This window comes from Platalea leucorodia (assembly GCF_965183815.1).
Source record: "Platalea leucorodia genome assembly, chromosome: 3".
NCBI classification, from domain to species: domain Eukaryota; kingdom Metazoa; phylum Chordata; class Aves; order Pelecaniformes; family Threskiornithidae; genus Platalea; species Platalea leucorodia.
In genome coordinates, this window is record NC_138825.1 from 29,939,557 (window position 1) to 29,961,086 (window position 21,530).

The 21,530-nt window shown below is 39.5% G+C and overlaps 1 protein-coding gene across 1 annotated transcript in view; it reads right to left on the reverse strand.

Annotated features, from left to right (window-relative positions):
- THADA (THADA armadillo repeat containing) overlaps window positions 1-21,530 on the reverse strand; it is a gene marked incomplete at its 5' end in the record, with an annotated part of 164,022 nt that overhangs the window by 56,806 nt on the left and 85,686 nt on the right. Inside the window, one exon of the mRNA XM_082305213.1 lies at window positions 7,778-7,893. Within this exon, the coding sequence (XP_082161339.1) occupies window positions 7,778-7,893 (116 nt within the window). The remainder of the gene's footprint in view (window positions 1-7,777; window positions 7,894-21,530) is intronic.

Consider the following 21,530-nt stretch of genomic DNA (forward strand, 5'->3'; position numbering starts at 1 on the left):
AAAAAGAAGCTACACAAATTATTTTTTCATTGTGATGCCACCAAGAACATCCTGAGTTTCAGCTATTAAGAAAAATTAATTTGTGGTCTGGCTGTCCTTGGTGAATGAATCTGAAAGGTTGTGTTTTGTTGGTGTTGTTTTTAGCATACCGGATTGATAAAATAATCCTGTCTGTTCTTTGTTCTCTTAATGAGAACCACATGTGATCCCTTAGCAGCATCCTAAAAAACTTCGAGGTCAAACTAATCCCATGTGCAAATTTAATGAATTTTACACAATTACCATCAGGAGTTTTGCCTATAAAGAAGCAAGCTACTAAAACTCTTTTGTTTATTTATTGGAAAGCATTTTCAGATATGAGTGAGGATTTACGTCTAAAATCTGTAATTGCACATGCGTTGTGCCTACTCTGAATGTTGCACTGGTGGAGGGAACACACCTTAAACAACCTTATTCAATTCTTAATATTCCCTGAATGTTCCTATTTAAGTTAGGAGTATACCTATGAACCAGAGTCAAAGAACGTTTTATCTTATCCAAAGTACACCTTAAACTTCAGTCTGAAGTTTAAATATCTCTACTGATACCCAAAGCAAGTGTTCCAAAACAAGCAATCACCGACTGCCTAAATAAATGCTTTGTAGCTGTGTTAAGGATACTGTTATCAAAACTGGTGAAAGGGTGGACTTGGAGCAGCACAGAAACCTGAATTAGCCTGCTAAAAGCACGTAGGATTTAAATCAATGCCTCCAAGAATACCTTTATGAACAATGACGTAACTGTTATGACTCTGCTCTCAAAAGCAAAGACGAACCAGGCTAAATTAGGCTCATGGGTCAGAAAGTGCAGATTAATAAATTACCACTGTGCACCTGCTGTGCAGTAACTGTTGATACTGGTATGCTTCGCTTTCAGCTGGAACAGGACAACAAAAATTTCCCTTGATGTTTTGTGCGTGTAAGAGCACACACATGAATTACTGCTCCAGCCCAGCTGACAGAAAGTTACTTTTCAATTTGAAACCAAGTAAATAAGACTTCCATAGAGCCAGGCTCAGCCATTAAAACTACTTTCAATTTTTCAACACGGCTGTATAATGCATACAGACTACTAATGAACACAGACAATTAACTGCACTGCTCAATGTGTAGGTTTTAAAGACAGAAATGGAAAAGTGGAAAAGTTAGAAAATAGGAGTATGTCAAAGGCAGACATGGCCTTGGAAGAACAAGAAGGTTTGTCTTGACGCAGTGAAAGAGGAAGAGGCAAGGGAACTATCTGAAGAGAAGGACCACCTTGCCAAGGAGGATGATCTTGCATTCTCCTTAGTTGTTGCCTTCTTGCTGTTTTGAAAGTACAAGAAGCCCCTTCCAGCTCCCAAATAATGTCCCCCTTCCAAAAACCACAGAGGTTGCTTGCAAAGCTGCAAAGACTCATGGGCATCTTGCACCTATATTGAGATAGGCCTGCATGTGCTGCTGTTTTGTCTTTAATAGCCTGCTCACTAGAAATTACCGCTGTCTCTCCTAAGGGGCAATAAGAAGAATAAGGGCATATTTAGGTTACACTCTTTGAGCCACAAAGCCCTGAAACCACAGTGAAGCCACATTCCTGCTTTCCACACAGATGGCCTGAATGCACCTCACATGAAGTTCCTTCTAGGACGGACCTAAGGCTGGTTGTCTGCCTGTTGTCACTCAAACAGCACGGCCAAAAGCAGAGCAGGGAAAGGGGACACTACAGGCTTGATGGGGTGCCACGGCCATCCACTTGGCAAGTTAACGTACTCTGTAGTGTTATAAAATACCTGTGAGATTTCCCTCATTCAAAGCAGTTATAGCTGGATCATCCTAGTGTCAACCTGGAGAAAACTGAGCAGCAAGTATCTCAGTGGACAGCGAATCTCGTTTTGAGCCCAGGCCTGGAATAATTTTTGCATGTATTTGTTGCGCGAGTGTGAATCTTGTGCCCCTACATCAGGACCCATTTGTATTTTTAACAGTCCCATCCATAAAGCGGAAAGCTAAGCAGCAGCACCGCAGAGCATGGGATATTTGGGTTATAAAGCTATGTGCACTGCAGGCGGTCCATTCCAGACAAACTAGTGACTCTTTGCAAAACGCAAAGCCACTTGGTTTCATACAAGGCTGTTCCACACAAGTTAAGTTTCAAGAAAGCAGCCTTCTTGGAAGTAAACTTTCCCAGTGCAGACAAGCTTTCAACTAAGAAATGGCACACAGCTCGAGGTTAGCAGAGTATGTTATTTGACTTCTGGCAGAACCTCAAAGTCTTTTCCCCCTCCCGTGGTCTCCAGTAAGATGGAAGGCGGAAAAAAAAAAAATCAAGCTAAAAGCACTGGAAGACAGCATCCTACAGCAAAGCTGTGCAATGACATGATTTCACTAATTTTCCAATACCAATACTTCGGAATGCCAAAGGCTACAAATGAAACAAGACAGATATTTCCGGGACTTCCGTACAACAAATTACCAGCTCCAAAGACTGCGCTTCTAGCTTTCTGTATTTATGAAGCAGAAGGCACCTAGTTAGTCTTGTAACTACTTGGTATGCACTTGAACTAAAAACTACTTTTTTTTTTTTTTTTTTTTTTTAATTCATATGAAAGAGCTTTCAACTCTTTCAGAGGCTTAGCTTGATATATTGATTATTTTTTTAAAGCTTTCACCAGACTAATTTCCATCACTTCATTCCATCACCCCAGTTCTCCAACAAAGCAGATTTTATGTATTTTTTAATTTCTGTTCTTCTCAAACACCCTGCATTTCTCTTATATGGAAAAAATATAATAAACTAACACTGTTGCGGGGGTGGGGCGAAGCAATAACATTACTGAGCCACTTTAGACCAACAAACAAGCGTATTCTAAAACAAAATAAAAAGCATCAAATGAAGTATAAACCTGCAAGTAAAGTGAAAAGTTTCAAACGTCACCTTGAGAAGTGGATGGAAGGCAGGCTTCATTTACCAAAACATCAAAAATGGAAACACTGCTTTTGAATACTCAAAAAAGTAGTTAGTATTTTGAAGATGGAAAAAAAAAAGAAAAAAAAAAGGAAGGTGGAGGAAAGATGTTTTTCTTCTAATATTCTAATATATGCTACAAAGGGGAAAAAGCAACCATGTCCCATTAACATCAGAAGCCTCCCTTCACAACAGGCAGAAAATATCCATTGAAGAAGTAAATGTTTTATGAAATTCAGTTTGGGGGATGTGAGCCATTATTTTATTCTCCAGAGCAAAATCAGGTGGGGGAGTGGAGGAGGGAGAAGAAACTAGTGTATTACAGCGAATGCACAATATTTTCTTGAGCTATTCTACACCAATACATTCTGATGAAAGGAAATTACATTCTGACTCTAAAAAGGTAAAAAAACCAACACACAACCAACCAAAACAAAACATAAAAACAGTTTAGTAAACAGCTGAAGAAAGATAATAATTCTTCCAGATATATACATGACAATCACAGAATGCTTTGGGTTGGAAGGGACCTTAAAGACCATCTAGTTCCAAGCCCCCTGCCATGGGCAGGGACACCTTCCACTAGACCAGGCTGCTCAAAGCCCCATCCAGCCTGGCCTTGAACACTTCCAGGGATGGGGCATCCACAGCTTCTCTGGGCAACCTGTTCCAGTGCCTCACCACCCTCGTAGTAAAGAACTTCTTCCTTGTGTCTAATCTAAATCTACCCTCTTTCAGTTTGTAGCCATTACCCCTTGTCCTATCACTACGTGCCCTTGTAAAAAGCCCCTCTCCAGCTTTCTTGCAGGCCCCCTTCAGGTACTGGAAGGCTGCTGTAAGGTCTCCCCGGAGCCTCCTCTTCTCCAGGCTGAACAACCCCAACTCTCATCCTGCCTTCACAGGAGAGGTGCTCCAGCCCTCTGGTCATCTTCACGAGCCTCATTTTCAAGAGCTACTTATGCAATCCCTTCGGCTGGGGCTGCACGGCTAGAAGGCGCGTCCCCTGGGTGGTGGATAGGGGATCCCTCTCTGGAGGGTGCACCGGATAAAATTGAAGAAGGTGCCGCGAACCAATGCAGCCTAAGGGAAGGCCACCCTGACAGAAAAACAACTGGCCCTCCAAGTCATGGGGGTTGGGTAGGAGGCCAACTACCTCGTCCCGTAAAAAAAAAAAAAAAAAAAAAAAAAGTTGCAGAAACGACGAGCATCAGAAATGGCGGAGATGGAGAAAATCGGTAACGAAGTGAGGAGGAGGAGATGGAGCTGGATCGGTCGTGTCCTGAGGGGGAAACCGACGGAAGACTGCGCTGTGGCCCTTGACTCCGGAGCACGCAGCAGCGGACCGATCGAAGTGGAAGAACGATGTTCGCGCCTTGTGTGCCTCCTGGCACTGAGAGAATTCAGATTCAGATCAGACTTATGCAATCCAAGATTTTGTAATTAAAATAAGAGTATCTCAGAGAAGTTTGTTCCATAGTACAAAGGAAGCAGATAGATGAAAGAACACCAGCAAGAACTTTACAGAACTAGCACAGAAATGTGAATGAAGACTGCTGTTTCGAAATAACTCCCCATTTCCCCAAATTTACAAACTGCTTTCTTGTTATTTTAACTTTTTTTTACCCATTTAAGATTAATAGTGAGTGCCTATAATATCCTCTTTTCAAACAATCACTGCACTGCAGTACCAGTGACACACTAAATGATCTCCTTATGAGAAAGGAAGAAGAAGCAGATGGAAGTTCTTTAATTTTTGTCTGTGGTACTCGCTCTCTTTGCCTGAACAGAAAGAAGAACGACTGTACATGGACCAGGGACCCAGCCAGCCATCACCCTCTCTGACAGCGAGCAGCAGCAGATGCATACCAAGAAGTCTAACAACAGGGTGCAAATGAAGTGCTGTTTTTTTGATAATGCTCTCCCAAAATCCAGAAAACTGCACAGACAGGCTACCAAGTTTCGCAACTCAGTTGCCAAGCAACCTCCCAAAACTCCTTTAAAACAACAAAAAGAGAAAACAAGAACAACAAAACCCCCAAAACTCACCGTTCATCACAGAGCAGTTGTTCAGCTCCACACAGCCAAATATAAATGGTAAAGCTGCACACTGAACATGGGAGACTAAAACTACTGGAAAATACCATCTATTTCAATATCTTTGTTTGGGTTGCTTGTTGGGGTTTTGGTTACTTTCTTTTTAAATCACAGCACACTGGACACATTTATCTCAAGCAGAGAGTTAAGAGGCAAGCAAGTTTCTTCAGCTTTGTCATTTATTGTAGTCTTAAGTTTAAAATGTATTTGGAAGTAAGTTTGGTTACCAAAATTTAATGGACATTTTACTTGCTTTTTTAAGACTTAAAAAAAAGAGAAGAAAAAAGAAAACACACCTTATCTCAAAGTGTGCCTAAGGACGTATGGCTGTATAGACTCAGAGAGAATGATCAAGTACATTAAAAATTTGCAAAAAGAGTTTCTGCCTGTCAAAAACCAATGCCTTAACTTAGCGTTGCAAACCTGTATGCTGGTTAATACAAAATTTCACTATTTAGGGAGAAAGACATCAAAAGAGCTTTATGTATAGCATTAACGGTGTAATTGAGATGCATGACTATGGAAAGGAGGCTACAACAAACTGACAAAACAAAAACATGGTACTGGCAGAGGGTTAATATTAGCACGTGCAGCTGTGGCTTTTTACAGGCAAGTGAAAGAGAGAACATATCTCTTCTTCAAATACCTATATGAGGTACCAGGATTTCTTAAAGAGAGCCTGAAAACATTTCCTTTTGGAGAGAATTAAAAAAAAAAAAAAAAGTCAGCACTAATATGACTAAAGACCAGTTCTGAAAAAATACTTTGGAAACACCGAACTTATCTAAAACCTGTAATGAACAGAGCCTGGCCCTTATGCCTTTGCTGCAGGAGAAAAGAGGTTTGAACTATTTAGCACTAGTATCTTTCTATTGAATTTGGTCTCCGGTGTCTGGGTTTTTTTTCTTTGTAACATTATCAATGGATTTAATTCCATTAAGTAAATTACCATTCTCATTTAAAGACTTAAGAATGCTTATGCTGAGTCAAGTCAAAAGGTCTGTGAAATCCACCATGATGTTTCCCGCTGGGGCAGAGAGCAGACGCACAGGAAAGGGAAGCGTAAGAACAGTGATACTTGAAAAAACCTCTCTCAGCCTTCAAGGTTGCTGAAGAATTTCTTGGACCAACTGTGAGAACTACATACCTAGTAACCTCACTGGGCTTTTCTTCCCTGACTCTGTTCAATCATTTGTTAAAAATTCAGATAGGTTTAAGCCAACAGTGTCTTGTATCATGAAGTTCCATAGCTAAACTAAAACTACATGAAAAACTTCATTATTTTATTTCTTTTCAATCTGCCACCTTGCATTGGAAGGGATGCTAAATACCTGCCTCCTTTTTCATGGGACTCATAGCACTAAATTTTTTTTCTATGTCATCCATCAGTTGTCCCTTCTCCAGATTAAAAAAATCTCAGCCTATTTATTCATTCCCCATCTAGAAACTATTCTATAGTTATTATCAGTCTTTTTACTGCTCCTCACTTCTACTGTATCTTCTTTGGGATTCACACAATATTAAAATATATAACAAAGATTAATACAAAAACATAAGCATGTTTTCTGTTTTGTTCTGCATTCTTTTTATGATATTTGCCTCCTCCCCTCTTGGGCTCTACCAAAATTCAGGGTGATTTTTTCCAAACAAAAAAATCTGCTTGGTCAATCACTCCTTCCCCTAGTAAAGTCCAGACTGCTTTTTTCATGTGCATCATTTCACAATTATTTACACCAAGTTTTACCTACTATATCATCACTCTCACTCTCTTAGGAGACACTTCTGTATTTCTTAAAGGTCAACTGTATCTTGTTTACCCCAACTCAGTTAACACTGGCAGAAGACTTCCTCAACCCACTAGTCACCCCCCCTCCTCCAAATCACTTATGATTTCGCTTTTGATGATCACAAAGCAACGTAGGTTTTATCAGAGATCCACACTAGACTGCATTGGTGACCTGCCTCCACTGTGCAAACTGTACTCTGGACTATTTTACCCAGTTATTTATCTATGCAAGGACTTGTGCTCTCTATCCACAACTAATTCCTTTAAAATTTTTGGTGGAAATTTTCAAAAGCAATTGATGAGATTAAGTAGATTTAAAAAAAAAAAAAAGTGTGTCTTGATCACAGTATGTAGGTCATCTGAAGATCCTTTTACAGAAATCTAAGGAAAATGTTTCCAAAACTATCCTGGATTGTTTGCGGGCAGCTAAATACTTTTGATAGTTTCAACAATTGCTATGACATTTTTCTGCTACTTTTTTGTAAAGGTCAAAGTCAGAGAAAACAGTAACATAAAAAACCTCATATATGTGGCATATTTTTCTTAGCCTAGAGGCAACATTCATCCCTTCCTCAAAAAGGCTGCCCCTGTAGGCATTTTCATTCACTTCTTTTTTTTTTAAATGCCTGGACTATAAAATCTAGCTGAGACTGAAAAACAGTAATGCACACAGGTAAAGTATACTTATGTTTTTTCATCATTTGCTTTGGGGGGGGGGGGGGGGGGGGGGGGGAATCAACTCGATTAAAAAACCAGCAAGCCAATAAGGCATCTAAATTTCACATGTTTCTAGAGAAATAAATCTGTCCACCTTCCCAAAATAAAAAATAATTTAAAAAATAAAAACATCAGCCAAGCCTTCCATATGTTAGTAACCTATGTGTATAAACATATATATCTTGTGGTTTATCTTACCTTTTAGCCAACCACAGCTTGGTTCCTATACAGGTAATGATGTCACCCAGCCCCTGCTGAAAGTCCGAATGAACGAGCTGTTTTGATTCTAAATATGACTGCAGCAAGTGAAAAACCTAAAAAAGAAAAAAAAAAAAATGAAACTAGAGTTTCTAGCCACTGCTTTGCCTCCAAATAACTCTAAGATGAAAACAACCACCTGCAAAATGAACAACTACTACCAAGGAAAATCATGTATTCATTTGGCATAACAACAGATGGAATCCTTAAATTGCCTATTCTTTAATTGAACAAAACACAAAGTGCTGGAAGATGTTAATCTCCGTGAAGTGAGCAGAAGACAGCTTGATGAACACCACTCCTACTGGCCCTTGCTAACTTAAGCATCCCTCAACCTCCAACCTTTTTGCGGTGCCATCTGCTCACCAGTGCCAGCACAACTGTCCACGGAGCACGCTGGCAGCGTGGCCCGCTGGATGGAGCGGGGCTGGTTACATCATACAAGTACAACCAAGGAGACAGGGAAGGGTCTTTAAAATCCACACACTGAGCAAAAAACTTTTTAAAGACAGCAGAATTATCATCTGTAACCACTCCAATGTGCTGACAGAAAAGTATCTTTATTCCCGCTCCTGAGATCCTTCATTCAGGGCTCCAGTCAAACACAGTGGGCAGTTGGGTTTCACGCAGAAGGGAGATGCCCGCACCCTTCCCTTCCACAGACAGAGAAGACTGAGCTCCTGCACTGGGGCTGTGCACCGACTATGCTATCTCCTCCAGAGCGTCACATAAAAGCCCAGTAGACAAGTCCTAACTACCATGAAGGAAAGAATTCAAGATACCAAAACAGAAAGCATTACCTGTAGCTTTCTGGTCAGACAGTTAACAAAGCAAATAATTTCTGTTCTTAGAGACCTTCCTTTGCTATTTAAAAACAGGTTTTCCAAGTAGTATTGAATATATAGAAAAGCGGTAAGAAAAATGGAGTTAAAAAAAGATGTAATCTAGGTCATAAGCATGAAAAGAAAATATTGGATAATAAATGAAAGCTGATACCAGTTGTACAGTGGAGAGAGACTCTCCAAGCCCAACCCCTGTAGTACCCATCCTCTCTGCATGCAGGAGAGTGCATGGCACATACTTCTGACACAAGTGACGATGCCCATATCATCTCACTTAGATTTTACCTTTCCCATTCATAGGCATGTAAACGGGCAACACCTAGGTGATTTAATTTCTAAATGGAAAAACATGGAGACACATGGTGCAGTACTAAAGCCTAATGGGAAAGATCTTGCTCAGCTTAAGGAGTTTTTCACGCACGTGCAATTTGGAAGCTGGAATAGGAGGAACAGGGTGCTAACTCTCCCTCTTTCTTTAACTTGCCTTTCAGCTTCCAAATTTGAAGTTCTGTTTGCCTACACAGGTAAGTTACATGGATAGACAAGAGAGGGTTTCTATGTAAATTGAGAAAGTACCCACCCCCCACCCCGATTATTGATTGAAACTGGCAATGTGCAGAATTTAGGAAGCTTTAGAAGTGTTATCAGACCACTTCTGAAAATACATACATGAGTATTTTATATGGAAACGCTCTTAATGTGTGAGAGTATTAGCATTTCATACTTGCAAAGTGACAATTTTATGATCCGTTGATCAAGCTGAGGCCTTCACTTCACTTTGGGAAAAGAAAAACCTTTATATTCAGACTTTCACATCTCAGATCTTAGTTTCCCGCATTCCAGCTGTCACTTGCTCCTGGGGTTATATTTTTTTTGTTTGTTTGCTTGTTTTGGAAACACAAGCACTGCCGCATAGCATTAACTTGACACAATTTCATCTGGGTTATTTTTTGTGAAATTATTCGAGTGGAAAAACAGCTGCAGTGGTTTCAAATAAGCATGGAAACAGAACACAAGAGATGTCAAGAGACTTCTAATCCATACAAACACTGAAGCAGGGTCTAAACATTCTCCAATGAAACAAGTGGCTGACTGTCCTAATCCTGAAAACAGACAAGAAAGCAGATTCCAAAATATTTGTATGCATCCTCTTCTAGTGTTTCGCCCTCAAAATCCAAGCTCTTGAGGTAAGGTGTTCCTCTCCGCTCCCACCCTTGCCCTCACGGTATTCTCTGGACGCCATTCAGTCAGTCCAGATTTTTTCCTAGTGAGGTACTGATGAAACACAGAGATCCCACGGGGGCCCCTTTGACAGGAACAATGAAATAAACTCTCGTCTCCTTGTGTCAGCAGGTGCTCTCTAGGCAAGAGACATCCTGGAAAGATAGCTGTCGTCTTGTCTTTCTTTTTTTAAAAATCTTCTGAAGTCCTCCATACTGAACATCATTTTGTTGATGGTAGACTATCTTTCTAAGATGGTTTTTTCCAAGACCATTTTGAATTTTGATCTTTTCCTACGAAGGGCTTTGCAGAAGTGCAAGCTTGCAAACGTTTGAGAGCATCACCAGAGATCTCCACTTTGAATTCTCTTCTTTAGCCTGCTCTTGCCTGTGCAACTGTCTGCTTATTAAAACCATTTACGTATGTATCGACTCAAAATTAACCTTTTTCATGCAAACCAATGCACAAAGATGCCACTGCTACTAGTTTCTCCGTATTTTTTGTGGTTTGCCCTTAATCTCTGTTAAGTAATGGACACTACAAAAGAAAAGGAATGAAGAAGGAAAATAATGTATATGCAGAAGCTCTTCTTATTGCCTTTTACACCCTCTGCTAATTGAAAATCATTTGGTGCCTTAACCTTTCTGATTTTAGTCTTCTGTGCATGTGTTCATTTCCAGGAATAAGAAGGGATTTACCTCTAAGCAATAATATAAAATCTGTTTCACAATTATGAAGGGGCTATCATATTTTTTCCTAGAAGCTTAAATTAATCTCTTCAGCTTTGAAAACAACTCCCAAAGTGCCTCCCTCCTAAATACAAAGCAAACCTAAGTAGTTTGATATTTCAAGCAAAAGGTCTTGAGAGAGGGAGAACTGTGCATACTAAGCAGGTCAAATTTGTGGATTTAAATTAGTCCAGGTAGGAAATTCAGTGCCGAAAACACAATCAAAACTCCTCTGCAATTCAGTCTCTATATGAACCATATCCTTTCAATACCATTCAGAAGGTAAAAATCAGAGGGCATGAGCCACATTTAAGCAGTAGAACTAGAAGATGCAACTCACGTAAGATTTTGATTCACTCTTGAAAAACGTTAGCATTCATCAAAGACAATGTTCAACTACTACAGTTTACCCTGGTCTGACTTTTCACACATGCAAAATACTGATTTTCTCATTATTTCAGTGCAAGCCCTCTATCATTTATTCAGGTCCTCTCACCAAATCTGAGACCTAGAAAGCTTTCCCCACAGAGGAATTATTTTTTTCAGCATCAGATTTTACAATGCCTAAACTAAATTTGACATTGTAATGAATGTCTGCATGTTTTATTCAAAGCCTTATTTTATGTAAGCTAAAACTTGAGGAAACCGAACAAGTAATCTGTAAAAGTTAACCTCAGTAGTTCTTCAGTTCCATCATGTGTGACACATCATTGTTTGGCTTATAGTAATATTGCTGTAGCTTCCATGATCTAAGACTACAAGTCAGGCAATGTTTGCATGGGGAGGCAGCAAGTTTTATGAGACTGTTTGATATAGATAATAAAATAGACAGGCTTTCCAGCACATGGCTCTCCTCAAGTCCAAAATACTACTTGATTTAAAATCCTCTGCTAAATTCCTCACTTACACATAAATGCAGTGAGGTCATGGTGTTCCTTTTGTATGTGGGATTGGCTTTTTATTACACCAAGGCAATATATTAATGATTTTTTTCTTTTTTAAAGGTAGTTTTACAAGAGATTTGCACTGTCTGTAGAGGAAGGTTTATGAAGATTTACAGGATGACAGCGATTATCTTTAAATTTGACATGAACTAAACACCAAGAAAGCAGCCTGAAAGCATCTTTGAGATGTTGGGAGTCTTTTTAATAGGACTGAAGACAGAACACCCAAGGTATTGTCCGTAGTTCTGTGGAACCTTGCATTAAAGACGGCAAGTTGCTGAATGCTCACAGACCTTTTCTTTCCCCGAGCAGGCTGTTCAGGAGTCATGCTAATACACCAGCAGGACCATTGGGAAGTCCAGATACTTGGATACATAATTGAGAACAGTGTCCAGCAATTGACTGTTCTGAGGCCCTTTGGTCCATGAGGTTCTACTAACTCTGAGCCAGCATGTCCTAACCTGCTGCAGGTAAAACCACCAACATGGGAAGACTTCTTAGTGCAGAGTAACACACACACAAAAAAAAGGCAGCAAGCCAGATCAGGTATGACACTATATCCTACTTAGCAAAACCCAAGGACCCAGCATGCCAATGAATGGAAGTCATGTTCTGCTCTCCAGTCGTTCCCAACTTCCAGTACCTTCCCTCCCTTCCTTGGCATTGTCAATGCTTCATCCTTGTTCGTCAGTTGTAGAAGCCTCAAGAAAAGGGGTAAAAGCAGAGGAGAGGAGGGAAGGGAAAAGGCAAAAAAGGAAACAGCCAACTTGGCTCCCTGCTGGTCAATCAGTATACACATCCTTCTGTCCTGTTCACATCCATCCCCCACCAAACAGCATGCTTTCAGATGCAACGCTGAGAGCCTTCTGCGTCTCCCTGTCATGACATGAGAAAGTTGAGTGTTTTCTTTGTACCCAAGCAGGCCTTAAGACATAACATCTGCTATTTTCCAAGTGTTCTTTTTGGATGATCAAGTAAAAAAAAAATGCACATTACTTTGAAAAAATAAATACGTAAATGATTAGACATCAGCTAAGTCAAAAATATAAATCATGAGAAGCAGGAAGAGACATTTTTCTCTCCCACATCAACTTTGATACGATATGAAGCTGATCATTATCTTTAGAAGCTCTCATATCAGCTCAAATTGCTGTATTCAAGCTGTGAAATACACTATTAGAATAATGAAGCAATGCAACGGTGGATGAAAACTTGTATAAAACACAAAATTCAGCAAGTGCCTTTAAATTTTTTTTGATGCCAAGATTTTTCCTGCATACATACAGAGACACTGCAAATATAACACCACGTTTTTGTAGCCACAAAGTTGATCTACTGTGGCACGCTTTCTGTCTAAAAAATTAACATTTTGTAGCATTAGCATTAATTATACAGGAGGAACTAAGGTTTCTAAAATTTACAATAATCTTTTACCTTCAGACATGAAATAATGATTAGGTGGATACTTGGCGTGCGTGCGCACATATTCGTATTTAAAAGAAAACACAGCCTTCAACATGTTGCTGCACAAAGTGCCTTTTTTAAACAATCAGATTTTCCAAAAACACATTGAAGGCGATATAACTGCACACTTCTCGGTGAAGTAGCAAAGTTAAACTTTTCTCCCCTTAAGCTGACCCAAAGCAATAAAAACTTCTGCGTGCATGCCCTCAGCTATGTTTGAATGAAATTAAGTATACAGTACAAATATTCACATTCCTAAGTGCAAGACTGAAACAATGCTCCCAGTGTTCATTTCAGTGCTTCTTGGAAAAAAAAAAAAAAGGCAAACTGACATCACCCTAAACTGTACATTCTCAGCATAGATCATTTAACTCCCTAAAAAAATACAAAGAATACAGATGTTTCACCAGCTGAAAGAAAACACTGTGTAAATACTAAGCTTGGAAAAATATGCCACTCACCAAGCTAGGGAGGTTGAAGCAACAAGGAAAGCCAAAAAAGGGTGTTTGCAAAATGGCAGCAGTAAGGAGATTACTGCACTAAGCTAAATGTGGTTTTTCGGAATTGTTCCATCAAAAGCTTTTGCCTGCGTATTAACAGGCTAGTGAGAAAACCTCAAACATGATTTTTCTTTTCTTCTCTCATTTAAAGGCAGATAAAACTTTATTCTTTGTGTATGATAAATACAACTGCCAAGTTATCTCTGTATTCTGAAACTGAGGCCTAATTTTTCATTTTTTTTACTACGACCATGTAGATAAAAACTGGCAAGCTGCTGTGGCAGGTGAAGGCATTTTTATTAGGATGATAAAAAGTTCAAAGTTATAACAATTATCTCTAGGGAAAAACAAGCCCTAAAAATCCCTTTTTTCTTAAAGATGAAAAGTGCCAGTGCGATAATTACAATGGGACTAAAAACCTCAACTACCTCCCCCCAGTTTTCCAAGAAGATACCTATACAAAAATAGATGGGCAAGTTTATAACTATCTGGTTACCTTCTGACATCGTCCTGCTCTGTCAAAATTTATACTTGTGGGAAATAAATGCAGTATTTTATCACCAGCAAGTATGGTATGAACACAGTCCCTGCAGTTCATGCCACTCTTGCAAACAAAAGCAGCTACACAAGTTGCAGTGTAATAGTTCAAAATTAGTACAGAACACACAAACGTGTGCGCACAAACGTGTTGTACCAGACAGCGCTGGTGGCACCCCCTGTGCCCGGCATTCTCACGGCATATGATTCATCCTCTGCCACACTGAGGTTTACGAACGGTGTGGATAGATCAACTCTATTACAAACATTAAGGCTTTCCTTCATCTGAGGCATCTAATTATCAGAAAAAAAAGAGAACTGAAGGTGCTGGGGGTGGGGGGGACAGAGTAAATATTCTGAATTTATTTCCAAATTTAAATGACAGTATATTGAAGAGGAATTTCAAGTATTTATCAAATCTCTTGCCATCCCCAAACAAATGTGAAGTGTTACAGAAACCATCACTTAACTATATTACTCTCGTAGTCCTGGATCATTTATATATACACCAGATTATTACAGGCATCATCCCTTTGTTCCTACCACCTCCTTTCTTTGAAGTCTTTAATTTCATGATGGTAATTTCAAAACCAACAGATCAGATTATTATTTCTGCCAAATATAAATTATATGATTGTCATTTATGATTACTATATATGAATATTATTTGCTTCCTCAAAATTTGTTTTTGTATGAATTAGTCAATTCAGTCTCAAGTTGAAATATATCCCTTTGCAAATATTTTTCTGAAAACTGTATAAATTTTTTTTCTTCCTTTAAAGCAACAGCTGGTTCACAATTCAATTTTTCCATAATTTCAGCTTTGTTTTGTCAGCACATTTCATCATCTAATTACAAAATTTTAGTTGTTATTCATGAGAAAGTAGGGCTTTTAAATCCTTCTTCCAAATACATCCATCAAAATTCATAAAGTCAGGTTTATAAAAGAATCAAGTTATTTTAATTAAAATGCAGGCAAGCATGTTTTGATTGAATTAAGCTGTTGTAAAATAAGGTATGAAAGTGTCTAAAGTTATGAATAAAAATACAATACTAGTTAACTCCATATAACTGAGCAAGAATAACACAGCTGTTTAATAATCTGAAAATTATGAATGTGCCATAACTAATGAAAGGTACAAAATGCAGAAAAATAGCAAAGTAGCTTTCTTCTCAGTGACAGATACGTACCACAAAACGTCCATTATTAAAAACTTTTTCTTAAAATTGAAGATAAACTCCTGCTTTTGTCTAAAGCAAGCCAACGAATGTGACATTTCACAGATCAAAGTTCTTGCAATACCATTTGCAACACCATTTTTATTAGGTTTATCTTCAGGTTTTTCTTCCTATTTTAGTCAGGGTGAAATTGAATTCCAGCTTAAAATTTGCATATGCAACTCAAATTCTGTATTAGGACAAAACAAAACAATAAGAATTTTGCTGCCAGCTAACATCATATTCATTAGTGTTTTTTACTTGAAAGTCCTAGCTGAATTTTTGCTTAGAAGGACATGGTTTTTGAACACAGTTGCACAGAAACCTGATACCAGGTCTGACTTTATAATTAATAGGACTTTCTTACCATTCGGATTTCAGATACTTTTAAAGCTATCTTTCACCTTCTAACTAATGTTCATGTGCTGGGCAGAGAAGCCCAACCAAAACACCGACGGACAGACTGGCTGCTGAGAAAACAGAAAACCCCAGTAAGTAGACAGTGCTAAGAAAAGGCAAACCTGCCTGATGAGTAAGGGTCTCGCACACATCCTCCTAACCAGCCGGCTTGACCAGAGATGAAAGAGGCTACTGTGGAGCTGGTGGCATTTCCACACTCTGCAAACATGCCTATTATCTTCCCAGCAGCATGTAACCAAAACCTGAAAGTCTAGAGAAACACACCAGACTGTATGTTGGGAGCAGTTAAAAATTGCGCTCAGCCTGTATTTCTGATCAGAACAAACAGTAGGAAGGATACAGTGAAGTCTCCTCTTCCAAGTCTATACCCTGCCATCATAAAAACCCACTCATCACTGTCTTAATCCAGCTACCTCAAAGGATATAAAGCTTTCCCCCTCCTTTAAACAGCTTTTTTCCCTTGTTCTTTTTTTGGGAGGTGGTGGTTAAACAATTTGAAATGATTCTTTCCCAAACTACATCCTCATAACACAGTTATCCTGCACACATCCACATGAAGGAGACAAAATGCAAATAAAAGACCGAGGTACACACCCTTGTTTACTGAGGGATATTTACAATTAGAAAGAATATTAAAGGATACAGCTACCCCACTGACACTAAGAAGCTGCCATGTAAGAGAGACAGTCAGTACAAACATGTTATGAGGAGTGCTCAGAAGTACTCTGCTACTTGACCCCGTAGCTTTGCTGGTTTCAGCAGAGGTGATCTTCTCTGTCAGGAATGTCTGCGTTAACACACAAGCTGAGAAAATAATTAGAAGTAAGCCATATCGATTTGATGCTTTTATTTCCTAAATTCACATTATAGCATAAAGTGAAGTAAAACTTGCAGCTTCAGAAAACAATTTTCTTCTCTCAGCTAATGACTTTAAACTTAAAGAAGACAAAATACACATACAGGTCTGTCTCTTTCAAACTAAGGAAAAACATTTAGTATTTTTGAAGTCTGAGGAATAATTTGCCACATTAAATGTCCAAGTGCAGGTAGCTATACCCATGAAAATAAAAGGTGGTGCTTTTCACTGTCGTAATATTACATCTTCCAAAAAGCTTTTCTCTGTTCATACATCAAGCCAGTCATAACCTGTCGCTGTACACGCCTCTGTGTATGAGGATCCCTTGCTGCATATTTACAAGCACATTGTCACTTTTAATGGCTCCATTTACATCTGAGGAACTCAATATTGCCAGTTGCACTCTTTTGTCTGAACTCTAAACCAGCATTATAAAGCCTGCTGAACTTAGCGTAAGACTGCTCATTCTTCCACGGCAGGGATTGCTGCACCTCTCTTTGAGTGCAAATAAAAGCAAAAATGTCCCTCCCTTCAGTTCTCACACAATTAGTTGCTGGTAACAACAGGGACATTAGGGGCTACAGCTATACAGATAAATCAAACACCACCCATGTGGGTGCCTAGACCCTGAACTCACATGCCATACTCCTCCATCATAGAGTAACACAGCTGAATGCAGGTAGAACTCACAAGAACTTTCCTCTGTCAAAATTATCCCTACAAAAAAGGAACACGCAACTGAAACACGCAATAAAAGTAACTTTATGCCTAGACAACATAGCTGATGTGTGGGCTTAACTTTTAGATAACTCAAACTGAATTACAAGTGTAAACATTACTGATGAGTAGTTCAGCTTTACAAAGGCACTATACAGGAGAACAGCACAAAGGAAGGTGCATGTAATGCAAACTCTTTCTTTTTTAATTTCAGTAACATCTATAAAGTAATTCATGTAAGAGGATCCCATTGAGCTGTACCATGTGAGGGAAAAGACAATCCTCAGCCAAACAGCCCTCCTATATTTTTAGTCTCACCACACTAGAAGGCAGTAGTATTCAGCACAGGAGGATGTGGATACAGCCACTTTCCAACAGGGAAGATTACCTGAGAGAAGAGAGGACTGGCTTCCCAAAATACACATACTCCTTTTACTTCTTTTCCATGAATGATGAAGAAATAAAGCTTTTACTTATGTAATGGCATATTGCTTCTCAATTTTTGTAGTCTCCCCCTGTGCCCCCCCTGCCCCCTATTCCTAAAGGAATGTTGTAGCTGAAACTTTTGCAGGCAAGGAAACAGAGAGATTAAGTGATTTAATTAAAATCTACACGGGATGCATCCCAGAGACAAACTTAACTCAGATCCTTTAAGTTCCAGTTCACAGATAGTCAGCAGGCGCATGAGGATTTATGTGGGGAGAAAAAAAATTACTAAATTATGCTTTAAGTATACTTTTTTGAAAGCACTTTGCTCTTCAGAGAAAACAGTGGGAAGAACACATACGTGCCAGTAAGATGTAGACTGTACGACCAAAAACGCACAGAAAATATAGACAGTATTTCCTCAGAGTTCATCAGTTTTGGACCACTGATCTTCCTGAAGTTTTCTACTGGTATCATATACTTTTTGAGACTATGAAATAAATAGAAACACAGATAACTTTTGATGAAACTACAGCAAACACATGAATCATGCTACTGATGAAACTCAGCAGATTTTTGCCTTACACATATGGATAAGCTATTTATAAATTTTTACTTCCCATCAGGCTCAACATGATGTCAGCTTACAACAACAAGTTAATGTTAATGTTTTCCAGTAATTTTCACAGTGCCATTTAACTGCAAGTGCCCTAGCCAAGGTAAACTTAAGGGCAAGGAAAGGGCTAGCTGCATAATCAGAGAACAACATTAATGAATTTTGCATCTCTGCTTTGAACACTTGGAATTCTACCTGCAATATATTTCTCTTTTGTTCCCAAAGTTTCATCTCGCTAGCCAGCTGATTACATATCCCCAGAACAGCTCAAATATTCCTTCTGATTTTAATTAGCCACAACATTTCATCGCCTTGGATTTTTTTCCCCCCCCAGACAAACAAGCATCCTACGCTATTACAGAAAGTGCCAAACTCAAAGCTATCAAACATTTCCTGAACTCTAGTAAGCTCACGCACTTTGTTTTACAACAGCAGCATCACAGCAGCCAAACGCTGTCTCTGCGAATTCACCAGTAACAGACAAGTTCCAAAGAAAACTGATGAAATTTGCTGGGGCTCTTCAGAGGCATTAGAAGCTGTTCAAGAAGATCTGTTCTTTATTATTATTTTTCCCCTTCGTTGTTCCACTCGCATGCAATTGGTAAGATGTGTTTTTGACAAAAGGGAACGTCAACAGCAACAGTTTTTATAGCAGAAGGGTTTTTTGGAAAAGCAAGTTCTTCCAACGCATTTCCTTACTCAAGACCACCTTCTCCAAAATTTGCACATGCTTGCCTTTGATTTTGTTATCCCAGAGGAGTACAGCTGTCTCACTGTCTCTAAAAACAGTTCTAAGAACAGTTTTTTTAAAGCTGCTGTAGCTTAACCCGCCACTTGCTTTGGATATTGAACCGCATAAATGTTGCCTTCTAAACACAGCAGTGCCAATGGTAGATGTTACCATGCCTACCACTTGTTCAACACTGCATCACGCAGAAGTTTGACAACTTCAAATCTCCTAGCCAGGCTTCTAACGAAAGCAAACTCTCCACTCCCTTCAGTCACACAGAATCATAGAATATCCTGAATTGGAAGGGAACCACAAGGATCATCAAGTCCAACTCCTGTCCCTGCACAGGACAACCCCAAAATTCACACCATGTGTCTGAGGGCGTTGTCCAATTGCTTCTTGAATGTTGTCAGGCTTGGCACCGTGACTGCCTCCCAGGGGAGCCTGTTCCAGTGCTCCACCACCCTCTGGGTGAAAAACCTTTTCCTAGTGTCCAACCTAAACCTCCCCTGGCATATCCTCCTGCTGTTCCCTTGGGTCCTATCATTGGTCATCAGGGAGAAGAGATCAGCGCCTGCCCCTCCTCTTCCCCTTGTGAGGAAGCTGTAGACCACGATGAGGTCTCCTCTTCTCCAGGCTGAACAGACCAAGTGACTTCAGCTGCCCCTCATACGGCTTCCCCTCTAAACCCTTCACCATCTTCATGGCTCTCTTCTGGACACTTTCTAGTAGCTTCATATCTGGGTTAGGTTAGCAGAGGCCTGCTATTCAAACTGAACAAATCTTACTCCTTTTTACTGAAACAGCTCAGGGAGGACCACCAGCTGATCTGTGGCAGCTGCAACACCCAGCAAGAGGGCTAGTGGTGATCAGCTGGATGCGGACTGCTGTGCACAAGATGTTTGCAGAGCACAAGCCTACAGAAACAAGCCTCAAAACTGGCAATGCGAGCAACAACTAGGCAATACAGCCATTTCACTACATGCCGGATTTGCTCAAGGCAGCTGAAAACCATTCAGCATCAGTGATGCAAGGAACCATCAGGATACTTCATACCCTTTTTCTTGCAAATAAACACCAAACAGAAGGTGGTCAGAGTATCTCAATGGGTTCTTCAGTGTCTTTCCCCTTTGCAATCAGTACCAATTTGGTCTTGCCTGTGTTCATCTCCACCCACCACTCCACAGCCAGTGTCCTATCGCTTCTGTATTTTACCAGTGGCTGCAACTGCAACAGCACCCACTAAAATCAGTATTTTCTTTAGTTAACAGATTAAACAGTTTCTCTTCACTGCCTTTAGATAAACTAAACCAGAATCCAGGGAGGGCTTACAGTTTTAAGTCACTTCACAGTCAGAATTTGGCAGCATAAAAGCGAGTGGAAGCCACCACTACTCTCTTTCATATGTTCCTGTTACTTTGTTCATAACCTCTGATAAACTGCAAAAAGGTGCCATGCAGAATGGCTCCTCATCACATAGATCATAGATCCTCATCACATAGATCATGTACCTTTATTATCACAGCATCGCAATCTTTTAGAGCCCTGCGGGTGTCTGTGCCATGCTCTGTCCTAAATCCTAACCACAAAGCATCCAAGATCTTGGTCATCATCAGATTTTGCTGGGGACTGAATTACTGGAAAGATCATCACATAACACAGCATTTTTTTGAAGCAGTAAAATTTACTATAGAAATAAAAACTACAGTAAAGCACATGTAACAGTAGGAAGTATGATTGCTTCAAATAAACTCAAACCCTAAAAATATTTCAATTTGGAGAAGAGGACAACAAAATGAAGAAGCAAGGGGATGTTGTCAGAAGTTACTGAATCCATGGAGGTAGCTTAGGAGTTTACTTAAATTCCACACAATTCCACAAGTTAACCGCACTGGAAAAAACAAGGGAACTTTATTTGAAACCAAGTTCCCTTTTTCCCCTCTCCAAGTACTGTTCAGCCTTTTCTGTGCACTCTATCAGTCTTGTTGGCCTTACAATACATTAAATATTATCAACCAGCTGCAAAAAGGGAGTCCACCTATTTATTTTTTTAATGTTAAGGAGGATGACTGTTCTCCTAGTAAGCTACAGATAACAAGAGTAAAAGCTTTTTGTTAAACAGGTTGAAAGGTCAAAACAAAATATTTATTGATGACACTACGGTTTTCACTACAAAAATCTGACGAGATTCCCTACAGATAGCGTTGTGCACAACACAGTAATACTGAATATGAATGTTTTGTGTTACAAACCATGAAAGAAAAGAACTTAAATTTCCTCAAATGTATCACCTAGTTCTCTGTTTTAGTCACTTTACAAAATAGACAAATATCATCGACCACCCAAAATAACCCATTTTTTACTTCTTTCCCAGGAAAACCAAGCTAAAAGGAAAAAGACCCCAACCAAGCTACTCTAGGAATTCAGTTGTGAGTATGTGACAATATAACAAACACCTCCTGCCCAAGACACAG